Genomic DNA, 27572 nt, shown 5'->3' on the forward strand with positions numbered 1-27572 from the left:
AAACGGAATCCATACTTGAAATATTTTTATTGGTTCTGCATCTTTTGAATACTGATGAAAAAAATATTTTCAGAAAACTGACGAATTCTGAGAATTCAAGAAAAAAACAATACTAAGAAATAGAAAATTTACTACAAATATTTTCAGAGAACTAACGGTTTGTGTAAACCGCAGGTTACAGGTCACAGGTTACAGGTCAGTGATGACAGGTTGACTCTAATCAATGTCATTGCAGAGGAAAATGTTTGGAAAACACAAAAAATTATCAAAAACACAATTCTCAAGCAATTTCATCCATATAAAACCATTTCAAACATCAAAATTTAACCATGTGCTTTTATCGATCTTTCGCAGCTTGCGCCGTGTATAACGCAGACCAGAAAATATTTGAAACCATATTATACGTATAACAGGTATATTACATATTGTAATGTTTGTAATGTTATATGATGGTTACATATAATAAAACACATCACTCTAAAACTACCTTCTCAGAGAACTCACGAGCTTCTGATTGGTGTAATTTTATATCCAGCCATATTGTTATCATCACATTCGGTATGCTAAATATTTTTGGTGGTTTTCTCTTGTAACACATGATATTTTGTGATTATGTCAATATTTTTGTCAAAAATTGTCATTAAGTCATTAAAATAACAATTGAATGATTAATTAGTTTCATCCTTCGAAAACCACTCTCTTAGGGACCTCACAAGCTTCTGATTGGTGCCGTTTTATATCCATTCACACTATCAACATCACATTCTGTATTATAAATATTTTTCGTGTTTTTGTCTTTTCTTTCATCAGATTTTATGATTCTGTTAATATTTTTGTAAGTAAGCGTCACTAGGTTGTTATTCTATTCAATTGTCATTTTATAATATCTAAATAACATGTATTACTTTTTTGTAATTTAATCCGTTATGTATTGATGTTATGTTATGTATATGTTATGATCTTATTATCTTTTTTCCGGTCTGCACTTTGTTGACCTGTGACCTGTAACCTGCGGTTTACACAAACCGGAAAACTAACGAATTCTGAGAATTCGAGGAATAACAATACTAAGAAATAGAAAATTTACTACAATAAAACCAGTCGATATAACTTCGCATATACTAAAGTATCATAAAAACACCCCTGTATCAGTGGCCAAGTCAGATTCGCCCGGTGTAAAATTCGAGTGAAGAATAATGGAAACCTCAAGTCGGGAAAAAACCCCGACGAAGTCTGATCTTTCTAAAGTGCTAAATAGTGCTAACCCAGGAAAAAAGGACTAGTACTGAATTAATTTCACGTGGCGTGTACATATTAAAGAGAAATCCATTTTGCGTTTGGCAGTTTAAAAGGCCTAAGCCAAACAATAATAGTCTCCAAATAAACGAAAATAACCAAATATATAAAAAATCAATAACAAAGAAATTTGAACGTTATATGAAAGTTTCTAAGAATCTTTCTTTTGTTTTATTTTTGTTTTTACTTATATTAGTTTTCTTTTTCCAAATCATCAAATTCCGGATGAATTGGGTGTATTCGACAAATTTTATTCTTTTGGTTGTGCCCAAATTCACTACAGGCATCACATTTAATGGATGGTACCTTACGCAAAATTATGTCAGTAAAGATTAATTGTTTTACTCGGATCAAATGGATAATTTTGTGAAATCTACTTTTATTCAAGTTGGTATCAGTAATTTCACTGGTTTTGATGACTTTGTTCAAATATTCACCAGCATGACAGCATACCCAAAACCAAAGTAGTCGGAATGGAATTTCATTAAGTCACCTACATGGTATCGTAAGTAGTGAAGGTAGGGTAACTTGTCAACTGCTGAACTGCTGGCATTCGAAACAAACTTCTTGAAATATTGTTCGGCTCTGATGTTAAATGTTGCTATGCGTTCCGTGTTTGGTGTAACAGATCTGACATATCTGCAGTAAAATAAACAAAAATTATGTTAAAGGGACCCCTCGCTTAAAAATGATAATAAGACACTCACTTCATAATCATATGAAAAGCAACTTCCCCAAGTATTAGCATGCAAAACTCTTTTTTCGCTCCATAATTACAAATTTTGAATTTTGATGTGCACTCAACTTTCAGAAATTTCAACTGGCTTCTGAAGGCCTTCAAATTTTCTCGCGCTCTTGTCGCACCAAGTTGTTGACACAAATGGGGCGCAAAATTACAGTACAAGTGTAGAGGCCAGCTCCGGTTCGAACAGTCTAGAATCCGCGCTCTTCTCCTAAGTAAAACTATTTGCTTGGAGTCGAGTTGCGGGTTTAAGGAGAATCCTTATCGGCTTCAGAACTCCCAATGAGCCCCGGTTGTGTTGGTTTCAGTCAGACGGAGACGCCATACTGTTTTCAAAGGAATTTTTCGATATCTCTACAGGAACTAGCAGTAAATTTTATGTTCTTTAAATATGTTGTTAGGGGTTTTTGGGCCAATATAGTTTGATTTCCTAAAGATCACAAACAAGCGAGGGGTCCCTTTAAGCATTTTTTTCTTTAATAAATCCATCGGTTGTACATAAAATCAGTAGTTAAAAATGCTATTTTCTGACAAATGTTACAAAAAGTAATGGTAACGATGAATATTAACTAAGGAAATACACGTTTTTTTTTTATAAGGAACACGTTTATAAGGAACTCGAGGCTGAAAATGGTTCAAAAAATAAGGAATTGTTAAGGAACTGCTCAGGCTGAGAATAAGTGGATTTGCTTGGAGTCGAGTTGCGGGTTTAAGGAGAATCCTTATCGGCTTCAGAACTCCCAATGAGCCCCGGTTGTGTTGGTTTCAGTCAGACGGAGACGCCATACTGTTTTCAAAGGAATTTTTCGATATCTCTACAGGAACTAGCAGTAAATTTTATGTTCTTTAAATATGTTGTTAGGGGTTTTTGGGCCAATATAGTTTGATTTCCTAAAGATCACAAACAAGCGAGGGGTCCCTTTAAGCATTTTTTTCTTTAATAAATCCATCGGTTGTACATAAAATCAGTAGTTAAAATGCTATTTTCTGACAAATGTTACAAAAAGTAATGGTAACGATGAATATTAACTAAGGAAATACACGTTTTTTTTTATAAGGAACACGTTTATAAGGAACTCGAGGCTGAAAATGGTTCAAAAAATAAGGAATTGTTAAGGAACTGCTCAGGCTGAGAATAAGTGGATTTGCTTGGAGTCGAGTTGCGGGTTTAAGGAGAATCCTTATCGGCTTCAGAACTCCCAATGAGCCCCGGTTGTGTTGGTTTCAGTCAGACGGAGACGCCATACTGTTTTCAAAGGAATTTTTCGATATCTCTACAGGAACTAGCAGTAAATTTTATGTTCTTTAAATATGTTGTTAGGGGTTTTTGGGCCAATATAGTTTGATTTCCTAAAGATCACAAACAAGCGAGGGGTCCCTTTAAGCATTTTTTTCTTTAATAAATCCATCGGTTGTACATAAAATCAGTAGTTAAAATGCTATTTTCTGACAAATGTTACAAAAAGTAATGGTAACGATGAATATTAACTAAGGAAATACACGTTTTTTTTTATAAGGAACACGTTTATAAGGAACTCGAGGCTGAAAATGGTTCAAAAAATAAGGAATTGTTAAGGAACTGCTCAGGCTGAGAATAAGTGGATTTGAAAATAATGTACCTTATTGGGACTAATTTGACCAAATTTTGATCTTTCAAGGGGCAAAAAGTTCAAAATTTCCTATGTAGTAAGGAACTCGATAAGGAACTTTGAGACTGAAATTCTCTGTAAAAATAAGGAACTCCAGGCTCAGAGCAAAGTTAAGGTTCCTTATAAAAAAAAAACGTGTATGGTTTTTCTTGATAATTAAGTTCCATAGTTGAAAAGTTGAAAATCCGGTAAGGTAAAAGGCAAAAAATATTTGATTGAAGACTAGGAAATAAGAAAAGGAAGAATGAAAAATCTTGATCAATTTTTTAAACCTTGCAAGGTCTGCAAATGACTTGTACAAAGAGAGGATCTGTCTGAGTTTCACAGTTGAATCGGATTTCCATGTTTCACCTTATTCAGCTCGAATGAATGTATCTAACAAGGCGTCCACGTTTTCTTCCAACAACTTGCAATCATTGCCGATCATTTTCAACTTGTCGGACCCATCATACTGCTTTTTGTTGCTGGTGAGAAAAATATCGTCGCATGAGAAATAAAGAGACTTAACTCCAATCTTTCGAAAAATGAGACAATGATTGATTCATATTCTTCAGAAAAAATTCTTGGAGATAAACGGACCTAAATCCATGAGGTTTGACTTTTTGGCCTTAAATTTGGATATTATCTCTATTTTTTAATGGTTTGCAGACTTGAACAAATTATATATAAAAGACAGCCCTAAATCCAAAGTAAAAAGACTTAAATTCATTTTTTATATGTAAAGTAATAGGTAACAAAATTCACAATTTTGAGAAGTAAAAAGATTTATCTCCATTTTCTGGAGATAAGTCTTTTCATTTCTAAATTTTTAAATGCTAATATCTCAAAACAAGGAAAATGGAGAAAAATCTCTTTATTTCTCATGCGACGATATTGTTATGAATAAAAATCGATTCAAAACGTAGAAAAATAAATTTGGCTATCATGCAGTCAGAGAAATAAGTTTTTATCTAGTATATTAATTTCAATTTTTTTGTCAACTGTGTAATGTGGAAATTTGTCAAGAAATTGAAAAAAAATGACCTTTTGTGGTACTGTTCCAATTGATAAGCTAAATAACCACATCCAATCTTCCTGAGCACACTAGGTATCAAATGTTCCATTTTGCGTTTGCTAACAACATCAAATAGAAACTTCCCGATGTATCGGTGATTTGCAAGAATTAGGTGCAATCCGCACGGTGGCATAAGCTCAGTGGTGAAACCTTTGAAGAGGTTTGTAGTCTGAAGGGAAGGATAGAGAAAAATAATAAGTTTAAATACAATTGAATTCATTAAAAACAAAAGTGTACTTTGCTTGCGTTATTTTGAAAATTTGAATATTGCGTAAGTATATAAACCCAAATGCTTTATTGAAAATACACTTTGTACCTGAATTAGAATGAATAAGTTAAATCTTTGAACTACTAAACTATTTAGAAAAGGGAAAAAAGAAATGTTTTAATATGCAACAAAACTTTTTGATAATTTACATATGAAACCCAAATTTGTCTTAAATTATTAGAAATGAACAAAGTGGTTATAAACTGCACCAAAAATGTAGCCTGGATATCCAGACCATATTGATATTTTATGTTCTGGTTTACAGCCTGATCTGCCTAAAGCGATTTGCATTCTCTTTAAGAGAATGCAGTCCGCTTGCTTGCGCTCACTTCGCTAAAACCGTAAGGGCCAATCTACACGGCGTTGAGCAATTCTAAAGCAAAAATAGGATAGTCCTCTAGTTGCTAGTGAAGATAGGGCTTTCTGTTACATGAAAACATGAAAAAGAAGAAAACAGAGGCAAGTTCATTTTCCAAGAAAACATGGTTGGTCATGATAATGCTTGCAAACTTTTTTATGGACTTTGGTGTAATCTTTGGATGTTTTTAATAGTTTTAGATCTTGGAAGACTGCTTTTTATTAATTTCTGTTTTGCTGCCCTGGGTTGGCTAGGAAACATGGGTTTTCACTTTCATTCTCTAGGGAGACCAAGCTCTATAATTTTAGAACTTTGCATGTTAGGTAAACTTTGTTTTTTCTAAAATTTTGAGCTTGGATATCCAGGCTACCAAAAATGTAGCAATAATTCATAGAAATTCATAAATAAAAATAAAAAGAAATACCCATTGACCAGCATGACTGTGTTGAAACTTTGTAAACTTGGAACTTCCTCGATCAGGTTCTTTGCTCAGTGTTGCAAGTGCGTTGACGCCATTTGTATTTAACTCGCTCATTGTTTTGGTTTTATACTCATTTTCTTTCATACGATTCAGGCGTTTCCATTCAGTATTTTTCTGGTGGCATTGACAACAGCCATATAAAGAGGTACAAGCACACTGCCCGATGACATCTTTTACAAAACATAGATCAGCAACCATAAAACAAATAACATTAAAATGTTCCATTTTGTTCACAACAAATAATTCGATTCCATTCTCAACTAAGTAAAATATATTTGAAAAATTGGATATAAAGCTTTTCAGCTTACGCCATCATCAGTTATCAGTTATTTGAAATTTTCTTTTCTATGAAATGAAATTGTTTTGTTTTGAAAAGAATAACAAAAGAAGAGAGAAAAAGGCAAGTCTGGGCAGAAATTAAAATTACTAAATGTAGATGAGCCTTAAATTTCAAAACAAAGGCTGAATAAAGTCTAAACCAAGCTTTATCAGACCTGTCAATCAAAACAAACTTATCGAGAACAAAAAAAATTGCTTGCGAAAACGAAAGTGACACACAAACAGAAAACAGACATACAGACTAAGGCTATTAATAATGAAGCTAGAACAGCTAAAGATTCATCGTAATCCTTTTGCTCGCCTTAGGAACAAAGTAAAAGTCCATCTGACAGATTTATCTCACTGCAAATAAGCATGCTACCAGGTGGTCCAACAAAAACGCAACGTAAATGAAATCGGCAACAGCGCAAAAATCATTGATACAAAGAATGCCAAATTTTATAAACTTAATATTTCGACTATTCACTACACATATGCTGAAAATCAGAAATGTGGAACATTTTGAGAAAGAGTTGTTGTATTTTAGAAAAAGTCCGCCGTTTAAATCTGTTAAGAAAATAACGTCAAAAATTTTTTTAATAGATTTTTTCAGCTTTATGTTTGCGCTTAAACTTGCAGCTCTTTTGATGGAAAATGCAGTGTAATGTCTTCTTTTAAAAATGAAGCTGTTACACTGCAAACAACGGCTTTGCATTAATTCCAATTGGGATCTAAAGGAGTCACGACGTGAATTTAAATTTTCTGATGATAAAGATAGGATAAGCAGTGATAAAGAGTGATTACAAGGAGAAAGGATGGAATGCATACCGCATATAGAAAGAGCACTAATGAAAAAATGGAATCGAACATCAGTCTACGGACTTCTTGAAAAGTATAAACTGAATAACCAGCCAGGTTTTGGTTGCACTGTCTCCGCGAGAGATTGAAAAGCATACAGAAATAAGTCGCTTGTCTGAAACTAAGAAAAAAAGAATGGTGAAACGTTGTAGTTTGAAACAATTTCGGAGATTGAAGACGTCACAGCAAATGTTTTTTCCGTCAGTGGACACGGACCTGATTTAGCGCCCAAAGACCAGATTTTACATTTCTTCACGATTTAGCGGCCGAAGACCTGCGCTAACGGCCAAAGACCTTAAGATTTTTAATTCCTAGATTTTTTCACCGGCCGAAGACTTGTAGAACTTAGCCATTTTTTTCAAACAAATATGTTTTTAGCGGTCGAAGACCTTTTCAGAAATCTTTTGATTCCCACAGAAATTTTCCGAACCAATTTGTTTTTCAAACTGAAATCTGGACAAGTTCGTGAAGATGATACAACAAAACAAAATGCTAAACAGCTAGGAAAACAAAAGAAGATGGATGCTGATTTGATTGCGGATATTTTTAAAGAGCTATAAACTAATCATGAAATTAAGTATTATTCATTGGATGAATTCGGACAGTCAGAAATTGAAGTTGAATGCAACCTATCCAATTTCAATGAAACTAGTAAATTTGGTGGGGTTTATGAAAAGTTCTCAAACGAAACTTTAAAAGTGAAGGTAAAGAAAAAACAAACTGAAAAAGGTCTGTACTTTGAACGAGTCACGTATCGTTGACATCATGACACAAGATATGAACGAACAAGAGATTCACAATCCATTCTCGAAAGAAAACCCACAAAGAAATTCAGGAACACATACTGTCCATGTATCGAGAAAAGAAAAGGAGAACATGCGTATCGAGTATAAGATATACGACAAAGACGGTTCATCCTTGATCATTGCTATTATTACTTTTAGCGTAAATGTAGGTCTTTTCGTTAAATGAAATCCTTTTACCTTTCCATTGCATTGAGGAGGTCCAAGAATTTCAATGTTTTCTTTTGAGGTGAGAGCTAATAGTTTTCCTGCCCCAATCAAAAACGTTTTTTTACCTTTTTTTCTCAGGTATCTCACGTCGATTTTTAATTGGATTAATCGGATTGAAATTTCCTTGTTTTAGCCAAACTTTAGGAAATTAACTGAGAAGAAATGCTTTCTTTTTCTTTTATCCTTTAGAGGACAAATATAAGTACATTCTGTGAAAACTTCAAGTCTCTAGCACTTTCCTAACCGGAATTATCTTGATTCCGATTTAGAGGGATCTCTCGAAAACGAAAGTGCTTAATAACTAGTGAACAGTTTGATGTATCAAAAGACTTGTTTTCCTACTTTTACATTGCTATAAAGAGACTTTATATACCAAATTTCATCTCCTTATGGGCTGATGTCCTGATAACGAGTGATAACAGGAGCAAACTTTAGATGAAGCGTTCTCCATATTCAAAAGTATCTTGCATGAAAATTCTGTCTATGGTTCCTCTAGTCCTGGTATAATAATGACATATAATTGCACCGAGCTAAGAAACTGTCTTCACAGGGCGTGGCCAAAATCAGTTTCAACAAGTTTGGAGATAACTATTTGAAAAGGAACATAGTGTAAGTAAATAACATGGTGGCAATCATGAAATCATTTAGATCTATTCTTTATGCATATACAATTGAAGAGATGAATGGAAAGTTAGAAGAGTTCATGGAATTAGATTCGATCGAGTGAAATCCTTCTTGCAATTTCGAAGATTTATGGAAAATAGATAAGTCATGGGCAATATGTTATCGTAAAGATTCTTTGACACGTGGATCCAATACAAACAACTATGTCGAAGCACAATTTGGTGTCATTAAGGACGAAATACTGCAACGTCAACGCCAGTTTAATGTCAGCATGTTATTAGACAAGCTTATTAGTGAATTTGAGCAATATTTCAAAATAAAGTTGTTGATGATGGGTCTTTTGATGGTATATATAGTCGTCGATATGGCGGAGGCAAATACGTTATACCAGGTAGGCTTTTAGATTATACCCCAGAATTTAGAATCGAAAGGCGCTAGATTTCACATAAATATAAGCTTTGACGATGTAATAGGTGTTAGCAAACTCAAGGACAGAAGAAAAGAAAATTCGTCAAAATCGGAAAACCAGCAATTATTCTATAGACCCATATTTGCAATGAGATACTAACTAGGTGTTTATACAGGTTGTCCATGTAAACATGATACCTTTAGGTCGATTATAGGCAATTATTGTAGACTAATTACCCTTAATGTCTTTTCTTCTCTTTTTTCAGATGACTACAATTTAACTGAAAATGTTCGTAGGGTTGCAGACAAGCTTTACACTGTTGCTAGCAGGCAAAACACTCAAGTAACATATTGTGTCGACACATCGATTGGTAGATGTGAATGTCCTAAAGGAATCAACGGTTCAACATGCTGGTATCAGTTTTACTGTGGGTGAAGTTTAAGGAGACCTCCTTTAAATTTCTTCCCGTAAATGATCCTGAGGAAAAGAAAAGGCTAACAGAAATTGCCATTGAATCATCTCTCGATTCTCATTTTTACGAATCTATTCATTCTCAGTCTACTGCCAAAATTTCTATCAAAAGAGCGAATACGGAGGGCAGCTCAAATGCTTTCCAAGGAGAAGAAACACTCGCCTCTGATGATGATGGAATCAATAACACTTCGGATTCTAATGAAGACTGTTTAAGATAAAAGAAAGATTTGATCAGTTTTATGACAGTGTGGTTGAAGGTTTGCAAGAAGGAAATAAAGAATTTCAAAAATCTGTTGACAAGTTTCTCACTCGTTACAACAAATTCTCATCAAATCAGCGTAGTTCGGCGTACTGTGTAATCCGGATCCGGACCGGACCCTGGACCCCGAGAAAACCTGGACCCCGGACTTTTACGAAAACCCGGACCCCTCATAATTTTTCGAGAAAACCCGGACCCCTCCTAATTTTTCTCGTAGAGAAAATTCCAAGAAATGAATCTGGGCTAGGCAAGCTAAGTGCAGTTGTTTAACGCGGCTTTATGCAGTGGACTATAGGGTGCTATAAGTCTGTAAAATTGACGAAGTAAAAAACATTTTTTGACTGCATATGCACAAGTGCATTTTTTTGTTGTTCTTCTGTTGCTGGTTAGTGGTTAGTAGGGGTATGTATCAGATGTATGCAAGGAACTGTGGTTGTATTCCTGAAAAGTTTTGGAAACTTCAATCTATATAAAGAAGAAGGTAGGTAGACACTTTTTAACTTTCTGTTTATGCCTAGAAATTTGAATTGAGAAGAATGTGAAATTAGTTACTTCTGGGCCTTACTTTGTTAGCTAATCTGTTCCATTCTCTCCACAAATCTTTTTCTCTAGCTGCTGGCTTTCATCGATAGAGTGAACCAATCAATACCTAATAAGCATATCAATGGATCATACTTCAGTTTTCAAGTAACTCCCGCCTAGCATAACACTAGACTAGCTAACACCCCATATAACTTTTTATAAGACTCTAGAATCTCCAAAGTCTCTTCTAATTTAAAATTCTTTTGCCTGCAGTGGTACTTTATTATTATACACCCAATGATATACCCAGGTCGGGGTGGGGTACCTAATTTTCAAAAATTACGAGGGTCGCTATGACAGTCTAGAAAGTAAGGCATGTATGATCGATAGATATCCGGCATAGACTTTTGCATTTCACAGGCTTAGCCCAAAGTTTTGCTCAAAAAAACATCTGGCGTGCATGTTTTCTTTTTTCCAGATTGGTTGCTGTGGTAACCAGGCGGTTGTAATCAATAATATCAATTATCGATTTTGATCGATAACTACCGTGACATGGTCTAATGTCGACGTTTTAATTCTGTCACCCAAATTGAGAGATTGGAAGTGAAGAGAAAGACACAAAGTTTGCAGAATAGCTTTTTGAAAATGAATTCTTTTGTTAGTATCTCAATTATTTAAAAGAAATTGATAAAAAGTCTAGCATTTTGGTTGGACAACCATTAAAATAGTGCTCAATACTTCGTAGAGCGAATCATAAATTATATCTTTCGAAAATTCACAAGGTTAAAAAATACATTACTTGAAGTTTCATGCTTATTGCAATCATCAGATGTGTAAAAACATTCTAAAAACATTTCAAAAAAACCGTCTTATGTACAGATTTGAAGTGTGGAAAAGTGTGGAAAAAAACGTAAAAAATCGTAAAAAATGATTAAAAGCAACTATGACAAATTTGGCGATAAAAACTATAGTCTCCGTTGGGACACTTTTTATGCTTTTCAACAAATGTTTATTAACGTGCCTACACGTGTGGAAATCAGTTCGGATCTTTTATTTGAGAGTTTTTGTTTAGAATTGCAAATGGTCGAGCATGATCGATTATTTCCCATGATACTATGGGTTGAATGTCTTGTTTTTGGAGGCTCCAGATGTGTTTCGATAATTCAGTCGAATTTGCCTTATCTTCATGTCTGAACGTAAAATTGTGTTGGTTCCAACGTGTTTTAAAGCTGTTTTCGGTAAGCCCAATGTACTTTGCTTCTTCCTCACTTTTCTTTGAAGTAATGGTACATTGATAAATAACTTGTTCTTGTAAGCAGTTACCTTTCGACGGGCAGGAATCTTTGTTGCGACAATAACATGTTTTGCTCTTGTCAGGTGGTTTGGTGGTTAATATGCTTTTGTTGTAAAATTTCTAACAGCAATTCTGCCATGTGATATTTTTCTCTTTTCCTTCCTCCAATGTGGGCTGACGATATTAGACACTGGTTACAGTAATCAATGTTAATGTATAGATTAGTTATCGATTAGAATCTATTCTTAATAACTTCAGTTGAGTTAGAATTTCACAATTTTGTTTGTTTGTTTGTTTGATCAATCGGGGTACGTAGGTAGTTACTGTTTGTTTGACCAATCACTCAATGTTGTCAGTTTACTCTGGCTATGAAGGTTGACAGGAGATGAATTTGTGGCAATTTAACAGGCAAAGGGACAAACCAATCTATTGTGATTTTATTTTGAATTAAGAGAACAAATTACAGTGAAAATTTGTGATTCTGACCATGACACCCTGTAATGTTTTTAATATATTTTGGTCGGTTTAAAAATTTTTCTGGGGAGAGAATGAACTGTGTGGGTTTTTGGCACACTTATTTTGAGGTGCGCAAACAGATTGTATTTGACTACGTTTAGTTTGCGGGCCAGCATCTGCCAGTCAAATACTGGCCATAAAAACTGCACGACAATCTTAAAAATGATTTCTCTTTTTTGTTTTAGTTCTCTTCCAAATTGAAATGCCTGTACAGTTCCATTTCTCTCCATTTTGTGGGCAACAATTCTTTGACGGATACACTTAAATGTCTCGCACGTGTGCAGAACTTTTCCTGAATTGTAAGTTATATTCTCAGAACCAAAAAAACCCAAGGAGTTAGTAGATTGGCTCATGAAGCATTGCGGTTGGCTGTTACCCAGTCAGCCGGGGTATTATATAAGATTAATTTCATTGGTTGTCCAGTTGTCATTTGACTTAAATTTTGTTGTTTGTGTTTTGTATTTGTTAATGTAGGTGTAGCTTGCAAAGATCGTAATTCCCATTTCCATAATATACTTTCAGGTTAGTTACCATCATAATGTCCAATAGATCAATGGTTTATTTTGCACCTTCAAGTGGTTGGTACAAAATCTTTGTAAACGCTTATAAAGTCTGCTAATAAGACGAGTGAAAACAATATTAACTTATAGGAAACAAAATAATGGAATAATTCAATGAAATTTATGATGTGTACCTAACATTTAGTTTCTTGGAAGATTTGGATTCAAAATTTTCCCTGTAAACTGGAGATCAATATTTGCCATGTAAATCCTCTCTGAAAAGTACATCTTGATTTGTTTGATTTTGACATGTAATTACCAATGCAAATGATAATGTATATAGCACAAATTTTATGACGTGACAACTGAATTTTGATATCAAACATAAAACATGCTGCATTATGTACAGATGAGTTTTTGATGACATATTGGGGGCTTTTTACCCCTGTTTTCCGAGGATTCCCTGCTTGATTTGGCAAACACTTGCAAACAAGACACCAGAATGGGGCTAGACTACAATTTCAATATGAACCAACTATAGAGATTTCAGCTTCCGTACAAATTCTAGTTGGACATTGAACTAAAATTAATTTTTTAATGAAATACTCTTTTCTTGAGCAGTCTGACTAAAATTGCTTTGTTCTTTTTCTCTACATTTTCATTTCAGAAGGCAAAAGGCTATTATTATTAATCTGCTTGAAATTATCTAAGTCACCTTTTGGCAGCAATAAGATAAATAAATTGGACATAATAAGAATCAAAATTATATTCCAAAATTTAAGACAGTTATTAAATATTGTATTGTTATTGCTATTATCACGATCGAGTTTTGTATATTTTTTATGTTTACTTTTGTGTGCTATTATATTATTTTGCAATCATTTTTCTCTTGGTTGTGTAAAGTTCAAAAAGTTCTTTAAAAAAATTCATGATAGTTATGATATTGTTATTGAAAGATCTACTTGGACTAACATCAATATCCAATAGCAAAATCTCAAGAAAACAACAAAAACTGAAAGGAAAGTGCCAGCCTTGCTTAACAAGGACAGGAAACCTTTGCTGTAAACAAATGATGTCAGCATCAACCTTCACCAGCCAACAAACCAATAGGACATACAAGATTTTCCACAACGTTAACTGCAAAAGCACTCGTATCATCTACCTCCTGGAATTCAACAAATGTCACATCCGATATATTGGAAAAAGCGAGACCCAATTCAATCAAAGACTCAATAACCATAGAAATAATGCATACAGACCACGGCAAGAGACAATCCCAGCGTGTAAACATTTCCACCAAACTAACCACGATTTCAACAGAGACGCAAAGTTCACCATCATCGAACAGATCAACGGGAGAGATATAGAAATAATGAAAATGATAATACTACAGAGAGAAAACTTCTGGATCAAAGATCTGAGAACCCTCACATCTCATGGATTGAACCAAGAGCTCAATCTTCTCCAATCGAGCGCCTAAGTCTAATTTACACGTTCATTTTAGACCAAATTCAACTTATCAGATGGCCCCATTTACACCAGCCCATTTTCAAGCCGAAATTGCCTAAAATGACGTAATTGTTCAATTTGACGTCAAATTGTTTTGTATAAAAACACTTTTTTTCTATAGAAACATCATTCCCTTGAGAACGGACAGAGTCCGAAACGTGTCGGGAAAAATCAAAACATAATAGCCGCATTCTTTTTCGCCGTCCAACATGTCATTGATATAATGAATTGCCAATGTTATACTCCTTCTTTCTCTTTCCTTCTCCTTCATTTTTTCCATATTTTAGAGGCCACTCTTTTTTAGGTTCTTAAAACACTTTAACCCAAAAAACCATCTTAGTTTTACCAGCTTCATTTTGTGTTTAATTGGAATAGATTTTAATTCTTTATCTCTTGTTCATGGTACATTGGGCATAAAAAAGTGGCTGTTTCAGCCAATCTAGAGGGTCGAAATTCAAATATTGGTGGGCTTATACACTATATATAGCTGAATCACTATATGTAACTCAATCTTTTTTGATTGGTATCCTTAGAATCCTAGATACGCCCCTGAAATCCAACAAATTAAATGCTCATGATTTTTGCCAATACACTTTTCTTGCGATGCATGAAATCATTGCGAGCATTGTCTTTCAACTGACATTTATGAATTTATCATGTTTTCCCAAGAGACAGTTAAATGTTAGTGACGTCGAATGATGTTGCAGTATCTTGACAACAATACTGTAGTTTTCGGCCTTGATTAAGCTAAAGAACACATGACACGGATGGTGTCCGGGTTTTCTCGTAAATTTGGGTAGGGTCCGGGTTTTCTCTTAAATTTAGATGGGGTCCGAGTTTTCTCGTAAATTTGAATGGGGTCCAGGTTTTCTCGAAAAATTACGAGAGGTCCAGGTTTTCGTAAAAGTCCGGGGTCCGGGTTTTCTCGGGGTCCAGGGTCCGGTCCGGGTCCGGGTTATACAGTACGCCGCGTAATTCGGCCTTTCAAAGTTTCGGAACAGTTATTGTCGGTAAACGTAAGGGGAAAATCAAAGTTCAACCGACCGCTGTGTCTAGACGAGTGTCGAAAATTGGAAGCCATCAAAGGCAAAGTAGCAATAAAACCAAACCATTGCCTCATCGAAAAAAATACTTTGAAAAGAAAACAAATCTTTCTGAAGCTGTCAATGCAAAAGTTGCATCAGCGAAAAAGGCAAGACGACCAATGTTGAGTAATAAAAAATACCCTCAAAAGAAGAAAAAGGCAAAATAGTTATAAAGTGCTTGTTACATGAAATTGTAAAACTTAACTGTAAACTTAACATTTCCATCTTATTGCCGACCCAAAAAAATATAAGCATTTTGATTGGTCGAGACCATCGAAATATTTGCGATATTTCATATTTCTCTAGTGTGGAAATATAACTGCGTTGACTTTTGGGGGACTGGGTAAGTGACGGGAGAAAAATAAAAACAAACCAGCCGAAAAGAACTGACTTTCGGAGAAACTGACTTGGGAGTCAAAGGGAAAAACGCAACAAAAATATTTTCAGATTAACTTTTACTTAGGAGTTCTTCCATAAAAGACACTAAAATCACACCTGGTGAACCACCCGTCTATGTGATTAGTATTCGATGGTTAACGGTTTACGTTTTTGAAAGTAAGCCGATCACGAACGGTCTACTTTCTTTTTCTCTTTCGCTATTTCGCAGCGTAACCGAAGCTTATCGGATCTGATTTTGATGGACCAGTATTGAGTTCATCAATCGTGGATTACTTGACATGCTTGAATCTTTCAAACCGAACAAGATGGCGGACTCAAATTTCGTTTTGCCAAGCATGGAGAAAGGATTCTTTGAAGGTTTGTGAGTTTCTTTTCAGTTTGGATTTCATTTTAGTATTGAGACTGTCATTGGTAACAAAGCACTGAATTCTATGTTCTATGTTTTTCTTTTCGGTCGATTTTTTGGGTTCTAATCACTTGCTTTCTCTATGGCTGCTGGAATGGATGGGGGCACAAACAGGGATGAAGGGGTGTGGTGCCATGTAATGTGTGAAGGGTGGGTTAGTTAGCAGATGTGCTGCTTTACAATGAATGCTAATGTTTTTCAAATTGAGTACACACTGAGTATCAAGGAGACAGTACCTTGTTAGAGAAAATCTATCGATCACATATCGATCCGTCATCGAGCCGTTTCGATGATCGATCCTATCGAGCGCAGGCGTCTGGTACATACAGAATCCTTCTGGGCATATATTTATAGGAAAAAATTCCATAATTCAAAGTAGTGCAGAGCCAAGAAAAGTCAATTGTTTTACACCTGACAGCCTTTCTGGCATTTCTAGGGCAAATAGGCAGTTAGCCACACTAGCGTCCCGCCAAAATGCGTATCAAAGATTAATGCTGCAAAAGCGCTATATCGTTTACTTGACTCTCAAGCAAAAAAATGCACCGCAAAACTTCTAAAGGGATTCATGAAAAAATAACCCGGCGCTTTTTAATGAAATTAACATTTTCAAAAACTTTGAGAAATTGCCTAAAATTTGAGCCATAGATGGAAAAATTTGAGCCATAGATGGAAAAATTTGAGCCAAGCCAACCTTGAAAACTAATTTGAAGATCAACTTACCAAGAAAAAGATCTACGGGGGAGGCGGAACCCACCTAGATCCGCGCACTGCCGGATAGGCTATCTCCCGGAAATTTTGCCGGACCTCAAACAATGACCCATTTACATGTGCGTAATTGTTTTTACTTTAGCGTATAAACAAGGCCTTAAAGATCGAAGCGCTGTCTCGGGAATTGAATGACAAATTTTGGTTGGTTGATTTTGGCTGCTGCACGTTTTATTTTGTTTCCAACTTTCAAGTTTTAATTAATATTGTCTTGCGAACTTGATTCAGGTAACTCTCATCCTTGTTGTTGAAATGTATCCTGTAGATGACTGATGTTGTTTTATCTGAAAGCTAGATTTCCTAGTGTGATAGGGAGGTTGTTCGTTGGGACTTTTGGCACGGAAAATATAGGAACAAAATCAAATGGGAAGATTCAACAGATCATCACTCACAAAAATGCTCATTGTTTTTTTCACAATACTTAAATTTTATCAGAGAAAATACACAAAAAAACTGCATCAAGTTTCCTCTTTTAGGTAGTTCAAGATATATCACTTTTTTGACGCAATGTCAAAAAAATGAAAATCCGATGATCGCGACATGTAAATTTTCAACACCCAAGATCATGGCGTCCTCCAGCTTTTTGGCCCCCCCTAATAAGAGCTAAAATCCCCCATCTGGCCTCCCCCCCACCTGTCTTTAAAATTTGTGCTCCCCCCAATTGGGAAATCCCCCTAACCGTATTGTATAAAAGGGTTTCGAAGTGATGATCCAGACTCGCCTCAATTCGCAAGCTACTATAGCAAAAAAAAGACTTTCCCTAAAAAGACAGGCTCATAAGTCTGAATGCCCAAACACACCAGGAAGGTCTGTATTTATCCTATTACTCCCCCCACTAGGTAGGGGACTGAATATACCCCCTATTCGCCTTTCTCCCCCCCATCAAACTTGAAAATTTCACTCCCCCCTGGCACCAAAATCTGATTCCCCCCATCTTTCTGGGGGGGATGATCCCATGAAGATCGCGAATGAGCTGGATGAGATATATTAGACTTGCAGTTTTTTGCAAAGAAAGCAGGAAAGATGGAACTACAGTCTGCTAGGTGATAGCCCTTTTCATAACCTACGGGCCATTCACAATTTTGAAAAAATAGAAGAAAATTGATTATACTTCAAATTAAGTCACTTACCTCATTATCGGGTAAAAGGAACTTTACAAAATATTGCCATCTTTCGTGTCATATAATCTCAATTTATTTATTTTGATCTTTACACTTGAAAATTTTGACAGAGGTGCGGTCGTTATCAGAAGGCAGAGCTTATTTGAAAATTTTATTTTTCACAGCGCTTTCATTGTGCATTTATCACTCTTCAGATTTGAATTTTCAGGCTTAAACTTTGCTTTTAGGGTTTAATGAAATTGGATCAGTAACTACATAGTTGGCCCTGTATTTTTACAGTGCTGCAAATAAAAAATGAAAAATGCTGGGGGCTTTACCCCTCCTAGAGTCAATTGGATGACATACTTTTATGGTCTTGGGAAACTTGATGAGCTGTTATGCTCATTTTTAGGATTCTGTAATATAGACATCTTTCTATTAAGAAAAACCTAGAGAAAACGCAACCAAAACGTTTCGGATCAATAATTCCTTCAGGATTTTACCTCCACAACGAAAAGTACTTTCCCAGCAAAAACGTAGCCAAAACGTTTCGGACTTTGATCAATAATTCCTTCAGGAATTTACCTTCACAAAGAAAAGTACTTTCCCTGCAAGAAACGTGATCTCTTCAGGAATTTACCTTCAGAAAGAAAAAGTACTTTCCCTTGCAAAAAACGTGACCAAGACGATTCGAAAATCGACGAATAATCAAATCTCAGAAAAGTATAAATAACGAAGCAAATCAAGAAGAAGGCAGATCTGAATTGGAGGAGCAACAGGAGAGATATATCACAAGACGAGTCAACATTGGAATGGGAAGGAAAACAAATTAGAAAGAAACTAAAGAAGAAATATTTTATTGTATGTACGACTGTGAAAAGAAATAAGAAAAGAGTCTAGGAAAAGATTAATTAAAAGTATAAGCGAACCCCGAAAATATTTACGTCTCAATTTATTGTTTGAAAGTTTGGAATAATTGGAATATTTGAATTAACAGTAACAAAAAGGGTACTTGTTACAATTCTATAAAAAGACAATTTTCCTTTTGTAATGAAATTACTTCAATACATCACCACATAATTATCTTTGCTTCAAGTTTACAAAGAATTTTTTTTTCTCAGCGCTGTGGTCTGAACAAATTTGTGCAGCAATCATTCCTAAAATAGAAGCAAAAGATGCTGCCACACGTAGGAAGAAACTTAAAAGAATCAAAACAAAACAACAGGTGAGTTTTGAAAGACAAGCAAATCTAGCCATGCAAAATTTGTGTTTATTATGATTTGATGATAATAATGATACTGGAGCTAAGATGCTTGTAGATGGAAATTTGATTGAACATCAATGGTTTGCAATATTTTGTATACTTTTCTGGTATTCTTCAAATAAATCCTCCTTTAATGTTACCTTAATTTAATAAGTATGATCATTTTCAATCATGATTTTTTTGTTATATTAATTAGAATAAGTTCGAAGGGTATGTCAAAATCTATGACATGGAGGCTACTTTGAAAGCAATTGAAGAAGATCTATCAAAAACGTTTAAGGTTTATTACTTATTAATTTATTACAAATAACAAATTTGTTATTCCTATTTCTTGAAATTTGCAGAATTCATGAAATTCTTAGAATATTATCTTACATAATATTTATCAGTTTGCTTCAAATTTTCTTTGTCTCTAGTACTAAAACTATTTGGTCATTTTGATAGAAGGAAAAAAGTACAGACTTTTGAATTCCTTCATTATAGGTTACTTTGAGTCTTGAAATACCTAAGCTTGATTTCATAAAAGATTCAAATCAGAAGGTAAATGGATATTCTTTTCACTTTTTTGTTACCTTGTTACTAAAATAACTTGTGTAAAACACATTGATGAAGGTGTCTATGGAGCACTTAATAATAACAATCAGGCTCAAGTGCTAAATATTAGGTTGGTTAATAATTTCAAGGTTATTGATATCAGATGTTGAACAAAAGAATTTGATTGAATATAAAGCAAGGGATGATCTTTTCTTAATAAACTTTGCTTACATATAGATTGAATACAAATGACACTCAAAATGCCTTGAGGCAATGTTTTGATACATTTACACAATTTGATCATTTGGTTTCTTTCCTATTTTTAAGACAATCACACACAAAATAGACGAGGGAAATGAAAATAAGATAAGTGCAGACAAAGTTGATGAAGAATATAAAGATATTGAGGTTACAACAAAGGTTGAAATAGTTCTATTCTCCTTTAAACAAAACTATTACAAATACACTTTGCCAAAACTAAATTTAGACAAATCTAAGATATTTGCTTATATGCTTTCAAGGCATTTTTCATACTTATTTTAATCATTTATGAAAAAACTTTAACTTTGAGCCCTTTTTTTAAAGAGAGCTGAACATCAAATGAGTGGAGGAAAGGAAAATTGGATAAATGCAGATGAAAACATCCAGGTTATATCTAAGCTTATTGGTTTTATTCTCTTTTAAAAAATTTCATTTGATAATGTTTAGCAAAAAAAGTTTTTATTAACAAACAATCTGTTTCTTTTCCATGCATTCAAAGGCATTCTTTGTCTTATTTATTGAATTTTGAGCCTTTTTTATCTAAGATGACTGATCACCAAATGGACCAAGAAAGTGAAAGTGAGATAACTCCAGATGAAGAAATTGAAGACATCGAGGTTATTACCCACCTATTATTCTTTTCTTGTCAAAGTTATTTATTGTTTAGAAATAGGCAATATTTCTATCATCGCGTTGAGGAAGATATGGCTGACCATGAGCTTGGTGAACTAAACATCTAGCACTCAATGAGAACTGACATAAAAAAGCAAAAAATAATTAATCTCATGTTTCATGCTTTAGAGGCATATTTTATGTTGACAAGAGGCAGGCAATTTGAGTTCAATATCTCATGCACATACAAAAGCATTAATTAATTTTGCATTTTTAAGACCACTGGAGCACGAAAAAGATTCAGATGGACAATCAAAGAGGATCCTTCAAAAGACGGCAAACAAAAACAAATTGACAGGCTCAAAAGAGTAAATGCAAGCCAAGCTTATACAATCGACTTACTCAAAGAAAAAAATGCTTCTTTGACTCTGCGAAATGCTAATTACACGCATTTGAGAATGCTCGAGCAGTTAGGAGAAACACGCTCTTCGTTAATGGTAGACGCCTCCCTTTTCTCCAACTCCTTTCATTCTGGTGATGCCATCTTACAGCAGCAAAGTTCAGATATTCTTGACCCTTCGACTTTTCAGGATTTAGCAGTAAAAATATTACCCTGTGGTACTTTTTCTTCCATCAAAAAATTATCCTTTTCAACCAAAGAATCTGTAATATTGAAAACTCTGAAACCAGATAGTTTTGGTCTCCAAAGCTTAGCTGTTTTGAGTCATGAACATCGTCTCTTGAAATTTGTTGGAACTCACTCAAATATAGTTTCAACACTTGGTTTGGTAAATTCAAATGGGTCGTTCTCTCATGTTATGAGTTTTGAGATTGGTATGACTTTGTTTGAAATGACTCAAAAATCTATTTCAGTCAGTTCGCTTGCAGAATTCAAATCCATTATTGAAGGTGTTGCAAATGGACTGAACTTTTTATTCGAAAAAGGTGTTATACACAACCATCTTGTCCCTGAAAATGTGATTGTCAGGGAAGGATTTTCTAAAATCATTGGATTCACTTTTGCTTGTAGGGTATATTCTTGTAAAAAAAACATTCAAAATGTGCTCTGCAAGTTCGAAGATGCGAATCACTTGGCCCCAGAATTATATCATGGTTCACCTGTGAGCTTTTATTCGGATGTTTATGCATTTGGTATGTTGCTGATGAAGATGTTAGAAATGAAATTTGCCTTCACCATGAACACATTCTTCAGATCAAGGGTAGATTGCTATGCTGATAGCTGTATGTATACTGCAGACTTGAGACCACCGCACAAATTTTTAGCTTCAAAAACGAAACAAATGCTGTACTATAAGATTTAGTAACTTGTTTTTTGTAAGAATCATACTTACACATTTAGGATCATTTCTACATAACACCAAGTATTTCATTTTTCAGGCTAAAATCACTAAACTATTTATATTTTTTGGGAACTTTAAGTGTGAGTTTGACGCAATTTTTGATTTTTTTTTCGTTAAGCAATTTTTCAACCTTATTCCACTGAAATCAAGGAGTTTATAAAGTATATTAAAGGAACTTATTTTAGCACAAACTAGTTTAAGTGACCAGCAAAAAATTTTGAAATTTAAGAACTTACGCGTTTTCTTTTAATAAGAACCAGTAAATTTTGGCTGAGGCTCACTTGTTCTTAATTTTTCAAAGTTTTCAGGCTTAAATATTCTTTAGCTGTTTTTAAGATCTGGAATTTCTTGTCTTCAACTTTGTAACCCTGATCAGTCCCAATTCCGAACTTCAATTTTTGAAGAGAAATAAACTGAGATGTGAGAAGTACTTTTTTGCTGCAATAAATAAACAATAACTTCGATTGTAATTGGCAAAATATTGGGTATTTTGAAAGAGATATGCATTTCTTGATTCATTCAGAACCAGAATTAGTTTATTCTAAAACATGTTCAGAAAGTTCTGAGGCTGAGCTTGTTCTTAAATTGTTCTTCAGTTTTGGCTAATTTTCAGCCTTGTGTTCTTATTAAGTTGTTCTTATAAATATAAAAAAGGTATTTCAATACTCAAATTCTAAAAAAATTAAAGGAATTTAATCTATATACCAAAGTGAATTATAAAGTAAATACCAGGTTATAATAAGCCTTCTCATAAATTATGTCACGAGGAACGCTTGCCTCATTTTCGAGATATTGATTCCTATTGTAATTTATTTCCAGAGGTGCTCAAAAAAAGTTTACTCTATGTATCAAAGAAACACTAAATAATCAAGGGATTTAATCACCTTGGTAATCGTTTCAAAGCGAGGCAGTCGTTGTACTCAAAATAATTTATGAAAAGGCTAGCTACATTTCAATTGATGAAAAGTGGAACTTTTTGCAACCGAAATCTCTTATTAAGGACTTCGATTACTAAAGTTCACAAAACTTAGTTTAAGCATTTTGGATCTCCAATTTATACTTTACAATGGGATCGATTCACTTTTTTCACAGTACAGAATTGCAAAGGGGTGATAGATATCCTTCATTATTCTATTTTTAGTTCATTGTTGAGAAAATGTCTGAAAAACAAAAAAAAAATTATAAAAAAACACCAGAACAACTTGAGATTTTACAATCATATTATGATCAAGGAATGACGAATTACCGAACGGACAACTTGGAGGCGAGAAGTCTGTTATCAGAGGCAGTCATCAAGACTTCGTTATCTGAAAGTCAAGTGAAGGTATGTAGGAAGCTTGATTCTATCAAAACAAAATTCTTTCATCATGTCAAGTTTAAGTTCATTAGACTTTTAATTATCTTGATGCAGAATTGATTGACCGTACAGAAAATATATAACATGATATGCTTTCAAAATATAACGCACAAATTAGCATTTGGGGATACCAAATTTTGAAAATTCATCACAGTCAGAGTCCTTTAATCTGTCTCTACACATTTCATTTACACATGAGAAGATGACCTTCCTATGTCTATTTGCCTGATTTTGTAATTGTATCTGTTAATCAAATTTTGTATTACTGTTTTCTAGCATTGGATCGACAGTAAAAAGAAGAAACCAACTGAGAAAGTTAAGATCAGGACGAGGAAGGCTAGAGGTGTTGATATATTCAAATCAGAATACATGCAGGATGCCAAAAGTATAACATTACTAAATTGTCTTTTTTATGTATTTGCAAATCCTACACGAGCTGCACGAGCTTTGGTTTTATTTAACATTAACTTTATATTTATTTTGGTAACTGAATCCCAGAATAAGAAGCTGGATTAATTAGAGCTTATTCATATGATAAAATCTTTCGATGAGGGACACCCTCCCTCTATCTCACTCCCCCTCTATCTCACTCTCCCTCTTTCCCTCCCTCTATCTATCCCTCCCTCTATCTATCCCTCCCTCTATCTCTCCCTCCAATTGACATTTTAATAGTTAATACATTGTTCCATTGAGAATGAGAACTTTTGGTAATAATACTCTTTTCTCCTCTATTTTAGAAAATGAAGAAATGTATAACCCTAACGAAGCTCTCACTAGAGCTACCATCGAGTGGAATCTACTGTCGAGCGATGAAAAGGAAAATTATAATTCCCGTGCAGTTGATATCATACCTCCTAAGTTTGATGAACTTTCAGCCGAGGCTCAAAAGGTTAAAATTTCAATGACGAGGAGGAAGATTATCGCGTTGGTATGTAACTGACCTAAATAATTTTTTGTATGATTTTAGATCAATCTTATCACAATAAGACTTCAAAGTCAAATGACAAACTGTACATAGTCTGATGAAATGTAACAAATGTCATCCAATAATACTCAATTCTATGGAAAGCAATGATAAAATTGACTTGATTGCTTCATTTTAGCCTTAATAAAAAGCGTTAGAATTTCGTAAAACTTTGGAAGCTGTCTTTAAAATTGCTTTAATTTTGATTTCATATGGGGGTAGAGGTTTTTTTGGAAAAAGGAGGGGTATTCAATAAAGGAGGAGTAAATTTTAAAAGGGACGGGTACAGACACCGTTGCACACTATAGGAATTGATAATTTCAAATTCAATGAACGGGGAGTAATTGCCGGGGGAATGGATCGAAGCCCTTCAATCTAGTAAATTTAGGCTGAGATATGGCTAGTTAGAGCCAAGCAAGGACTTTCCCTGTAAAGTCTAGACTTTTTTCAAAAATAATTAACCGGGAGTCCTAAATCAGCTCTACTCAAATCCAAGTCTGGATCGATCTATAATTCTACATACAGGCTAGTGGAAAACACTACCAATATAAACCGGGTCTTAATGGTGCCAATTGTGCCAACACGTATATATGTGCATTGACCTCAGTTTAATAGCAAACTACTAAACTGAGGACTGAAGTGAGATTCGAATCGTGCCACCCATCAAGTCATACCAAAGTCCATGGCACACAGTTTCTGCCCCTTAGAATTAGGGAAGGCAAAAATGCCTTTAAATTTTAAAAGAATTTAAAATAAGGGGTTAGTTTTCATGAGCCCTTTGATACTTCAAAACCTTGAAGGGAGAATTCAGCTGATAGTTTTCAATTGTTAATAACTGGTTGATCTATTTCCAATAGTTTCAAAACTCACTAATAGCAAGTTAGGAGTGAAAAAGCTGCAGAGGGGTGAACAAGATGTAGAGTATTCTGTGGAAATTTTGTTCAAGGGGGCATCAATCTAAACCTACAGTTTTAAGGGAAAGGGAGAAGTTGCTAAGGAAATTTGGTAGAAACCATACTAGTGTCCCGTAGTGTACCCGTTTCCCTGCTGAAATTCTTTGTTTCATTTCAGTGCAAAGAAATGGAATCGTACGGAGTTGATCTCCTTGTGCTTGAGGCAGATAAAGAGCGCAGAGGCAAAAACATCACTGCATATGGCAGTGAAAAGGCATACGATTTTTGGGACAATCATGACGATTTGGAATGGGAATTTTCTTGTTTTATGAATGGTTAGTGCCTTTTATTCCGGTCTTCGTGTATAGACAAAAAATTCACCCTTGTTTAACTGATACCTTTCTCTTCCTTCACGGGAAAGTTCTTGCGTTTTTGACGTTTCTAATTATTTATTATATTTATTGAAAAATATAACAGTCAATCCAGGTTTATTATCAAACTCTTGTATTTTCAGGAGTATCAACAAAAGAAAATCGACCTCTTCTAAGTGAGCGAAAGGAAGTTGCAAACCTTCTTAACAATAGATTCCGTAAGTCAATACTATATTTAATTGCATACAGTAATGTATGCTTTTAAATTTGCACCAAAATTAGTTTATATAGATGGCATTGAATGTTGTACATTTTCCGTTAGGCCAATCAATTCTGCATCTCAAAGATTTGAATATTGCAACCTAAATTTCATTGAAGAAGAAATAAATTTAACGAAAAAGAATATTTCAATTTTCAAGACTTCTATTGTTTTACACCTTTATCGAAAAATGGACTTTGGAATCTAAAAACAGATTTTCTGGAAATTTCACAATCTAAGTAAAACTTTTCGTCGGTTTTGACTCTTAATTTCACACACTTAACCAGTTGAATTCCTTTTCAGGTTGCATGAAAATTGCCACAAGATCCACCGTACCGTATAAGCAGATTTCGGAGGGGCTGTTCGAGGTGCGTGGTCTTCCCAATGGATTTTACTTCAAAAAACCCTCTGCCTGTGCCATCTGGGAACTGGATTTATTGAAGCAGCACATGGATGACATAACTTTCATGAAATGTAAGTGTATTCTGTGTGGTTGTTTTCAAGTTGCATATCTTCAGTTATTAAACAACATGCATAAAAATTATCAGGGAAGTTAAAACATTTACTGCTGGTAGGTTATGAAAATAAATTTATTTTAAAGTTTTTGTATGCTTTTCTTTTCATAAACCCGTTTTCATTTTATATAAATTTATTTTCAAGTTCTATTATTGAAGGTTACTGAAGGCATATAAATAGCAAATTGAACCTCAATTCGATTTTACCGCATACTTAAAAACTGAGATAAATGCATGCCCATAGTAATGGTATGACTAAAGAACTTAGAAAGCTCATTTTGAATTGCAAAGCACAGAATAATATTACTCATAAAGAATTCCAGCATTACCAATGCATCTGCTACTAGTTTCTTTTTAAATAAATAAAGTCCTTGAATTCATTAGAAAAAACTATCGAATTAGCCTTACCCAATGTATATTTTTATTTGTTTTCTAGGCCGACCTGCTAATGTATCATCAAACGACCATCAAGTGATGCTACAGAAAATGTATCGTCAATTGTGTCGTCAATTGTTTCGTCAAATGCTTCGTCAAATGAAAGAACATCAAACAACCACCAAGTACAGACCTCGGAATTAACATCGATAACATTCGAGGTGTTGGATGAGACCTCGGAATCTAACTTTAACTTAGCTCCTGACTCAAACTTGAACAAAAGAAAAAGAAAATACAAAACCCGGAATAAACCGGAGGCAAAGAAAAATAAAGAAAATGAGTATCAGCAACAAGAACCCTTCGATGACTACTTTTTGAACTTGCTACCAGATGAACAAGTTCCGAACAATGGAGGGTGGAAAGTGACAAAGAAAGAACTTTTGGAAAAAGCCTCCAATGGAGATTATATGGTGAAGACAATCAATAAACATCGGGAAACCTCTGCTGGGATGGAGTATTTGGTCAGATGGGTCGGCTATAAGAATGAAACTTGGGAAAAAGCTGAAAATATTCCAGTTGATGACATTGAGTACTATGGCAAGAGAACTAATTTCAATGGGAGCTAATTTTTGCGTATTTTTCTGTCTTTTTTTTCTCAAACAATTTTTAACATACCACGAACGATAAAAGAATTTTGACAAAAAAGGAGTTGTCAAGCGCAAAAATTAGGTCTTACTAGTAGATCTCTGCGAAATTGGTTCTCTTAGTATTTAGAAAAGTACCATTATAAGTTGGTTCACGATAAGTACGCACTCTTTTTCTTGTGCTTATAACTTTTGAAGCGATTTTTCAATCGTAAGAAATTTGGTATCGTTGGAAAGATATTAGTGATTGCGAATATTTTAAA

General features: G+C 34.4%; 3 protein-coding genes across 7 annotated transcripts; 2 read left to right on the forward strand and 1 right to left on the reverse strand.

Annotated features, from left to right (window-relative positions):
* Positions 1 to 1489: 1489 nt before the first annotated feature.
* Positions 1490 to 6108, reverse strand: LOC136821178 (uncharacterized). The gene is made up of 4 exons (XM_067077410.1): positions 5792 to 6108; positions 4711 to 4910; positions 3960 to 4151; positions 1490 to 1935 (listed from the first exon to the last, which is right to left on the reverse strand). The coding sequence occupies exons 1-3, from the start codon at positions 6071 to 6073 to the stop codon at positions 4040 to 4042; spliced, it is 594 nt and encodes a 197-aa protein (XP_066933511.1). The 5' UTR covers positions 6074 to 6108; the 3' UTR covers positions 1490 to 1935; positions 3960 to 4039.
* A 9818-nt stretch (positions 6109 to 15926) lies between these two features.
* Positions 15927 to 22445, forward strand: LOC136821190 (uncharacterized). Of its 5 annotated transcripts, none has more exons than XM_067077420.1 (8): positions 15927 to 15985; positions 19021 to 19124; positions 19360 to 19443; positions 19647 to 19703; positions 20025 to 20117; positions 20283 to 20345; positions 20504 to 20575; positions 20849 to 22445. In XM_067077420.1, the coding sequence occupies exons 1-8, from the start codon at positions 15934 to 15936 to the stop codon at positions 21890 to 21892; spliced, it is 1569 nt and encodes a 522-aa protein (XP_066933521.1). In that variant the 5' UTR covers positions 15927 to 15933; the 3' UTR covers positions 21893 to 22445. The 5 variants fall into 5 exon arrangements, with proteins under 5 accessions (XP_066933521.1, XP_066933523.1, XP_066933522.1 ...); XM_067077424.1 differs by lacking the exon at positions 15927 to 15985 and adding an exon at positions 17749 to 18816; XM_067077425.1 differs by lacking the exon at positions 15927 to 15985 and adding an exon at positions 17749 to 18760.
* A 525-nt stretch (positions 22446 to 22970) lies between these two features.
* LOC136821174 (uncharacterized) lies at positions 22971 to 27572 on the forward strand. The gene is made up of 7 exons (XM_067077406.1): positions 22971 to 23255; positions 23565 to 23673; positions 24026 to 24216; positions 25324 to 25480; positions 25660 to 25734; positions 26079 to 26249; positions 26727 to 27572. Exons 1-7 carry the CDS (start codon positions 23088 to 23090, stop codon positions 26867 to 26869), a joined length of 1014 nt encoding a protein of 337 aa, XP_066933507.1. The 5' UTR covers positions 22971 to 23087; the 3' UTR covers positions 26870 to 27572.

Source organism: Clytia hemisphaerica, unplaced genomic scaffold (genome assembly GCF_902728285.1).
Source record: "Clytia hemisphaerica strain Z4C2 unplaced genomic scaffold, Clytia hemisphaerica genome assembly, whole genome shotgun sequence".
NCBI classification, from domain to species: Eukaryota; Metazoa; Cnidaria; class Hydrozoa; order Leptothecata; family Clytiidae; genus Clytia; species Clytia hemisphaerica.

Excerpts from the sequence above, each read along its gene's own strand:
- LOC136821174 (XM_067077406.1), top strand. The coding sequence starts at position 23,088 with ATGTCTGAAAAACAAAAAAAAAATTATAAAAAAACACCAGAACAACTT. Across the intron at positions 24,217-25,323 it reads GGAGGAAGATTATCGCGTTG|TGCAAAGAAATGGAATCGTA; the intron begins GTATGTAACTGA and ends GTTTCATTTCAG. Across the intron at positions 25,481-25,659 it reads ATTTTCTTGTTTTATGAATG|GAGTATCAACAAAAGAAAAT; the intron begins GTTAGTGCCTTT and ends TTGTATTTTCAG.
- LOC136821178 (XM_067077410.1), bottom strand. The coding sequence starts at position 6,073 with ATGGAACATTTTAATGTTATTTGTTTTATGGTTGCTGATCTATGTTTT. Across the intron at positions 4,911-5,791 it reads ACAGTCATGCTGGTCAATGG|ACTACAAACCTCTTCAAAGG; the intron begins GTATTTCTTTTT and ends CCTTCCCTTCAG. Across the intron at positions 4,152-4,710 it reads TTGGAACAGTACCACAAAAG|CAACAAAAAGCAGTATGATG; the intron begins GTCATTTTTTTT and ends TTTTCTCACCAG.
- LOC136821190 (XM_067077420.1), top strand. The coding sequence starts at position 15,934 with ATGGCGGACTCAAATTTCGTTTTGCCAAGCATGGAGAAAGGATTCTTT. Across the intron at positions 15,986-19,020 it reads GGAGAAAGGATTCTTTGAAG|CGCTGTGGTCTGAACAAATT; the intron begins GTTTGTGAGTTT and ends TTTTTTTCTCAG. Across the intron at positions 20,118-20,282 it reads ATATTGAGGTTACAACAAAG|AGAGCTGAACATCAAATGAG; the intron begins GTTGAAATAGTT and ends CTTTTTTTAAAG.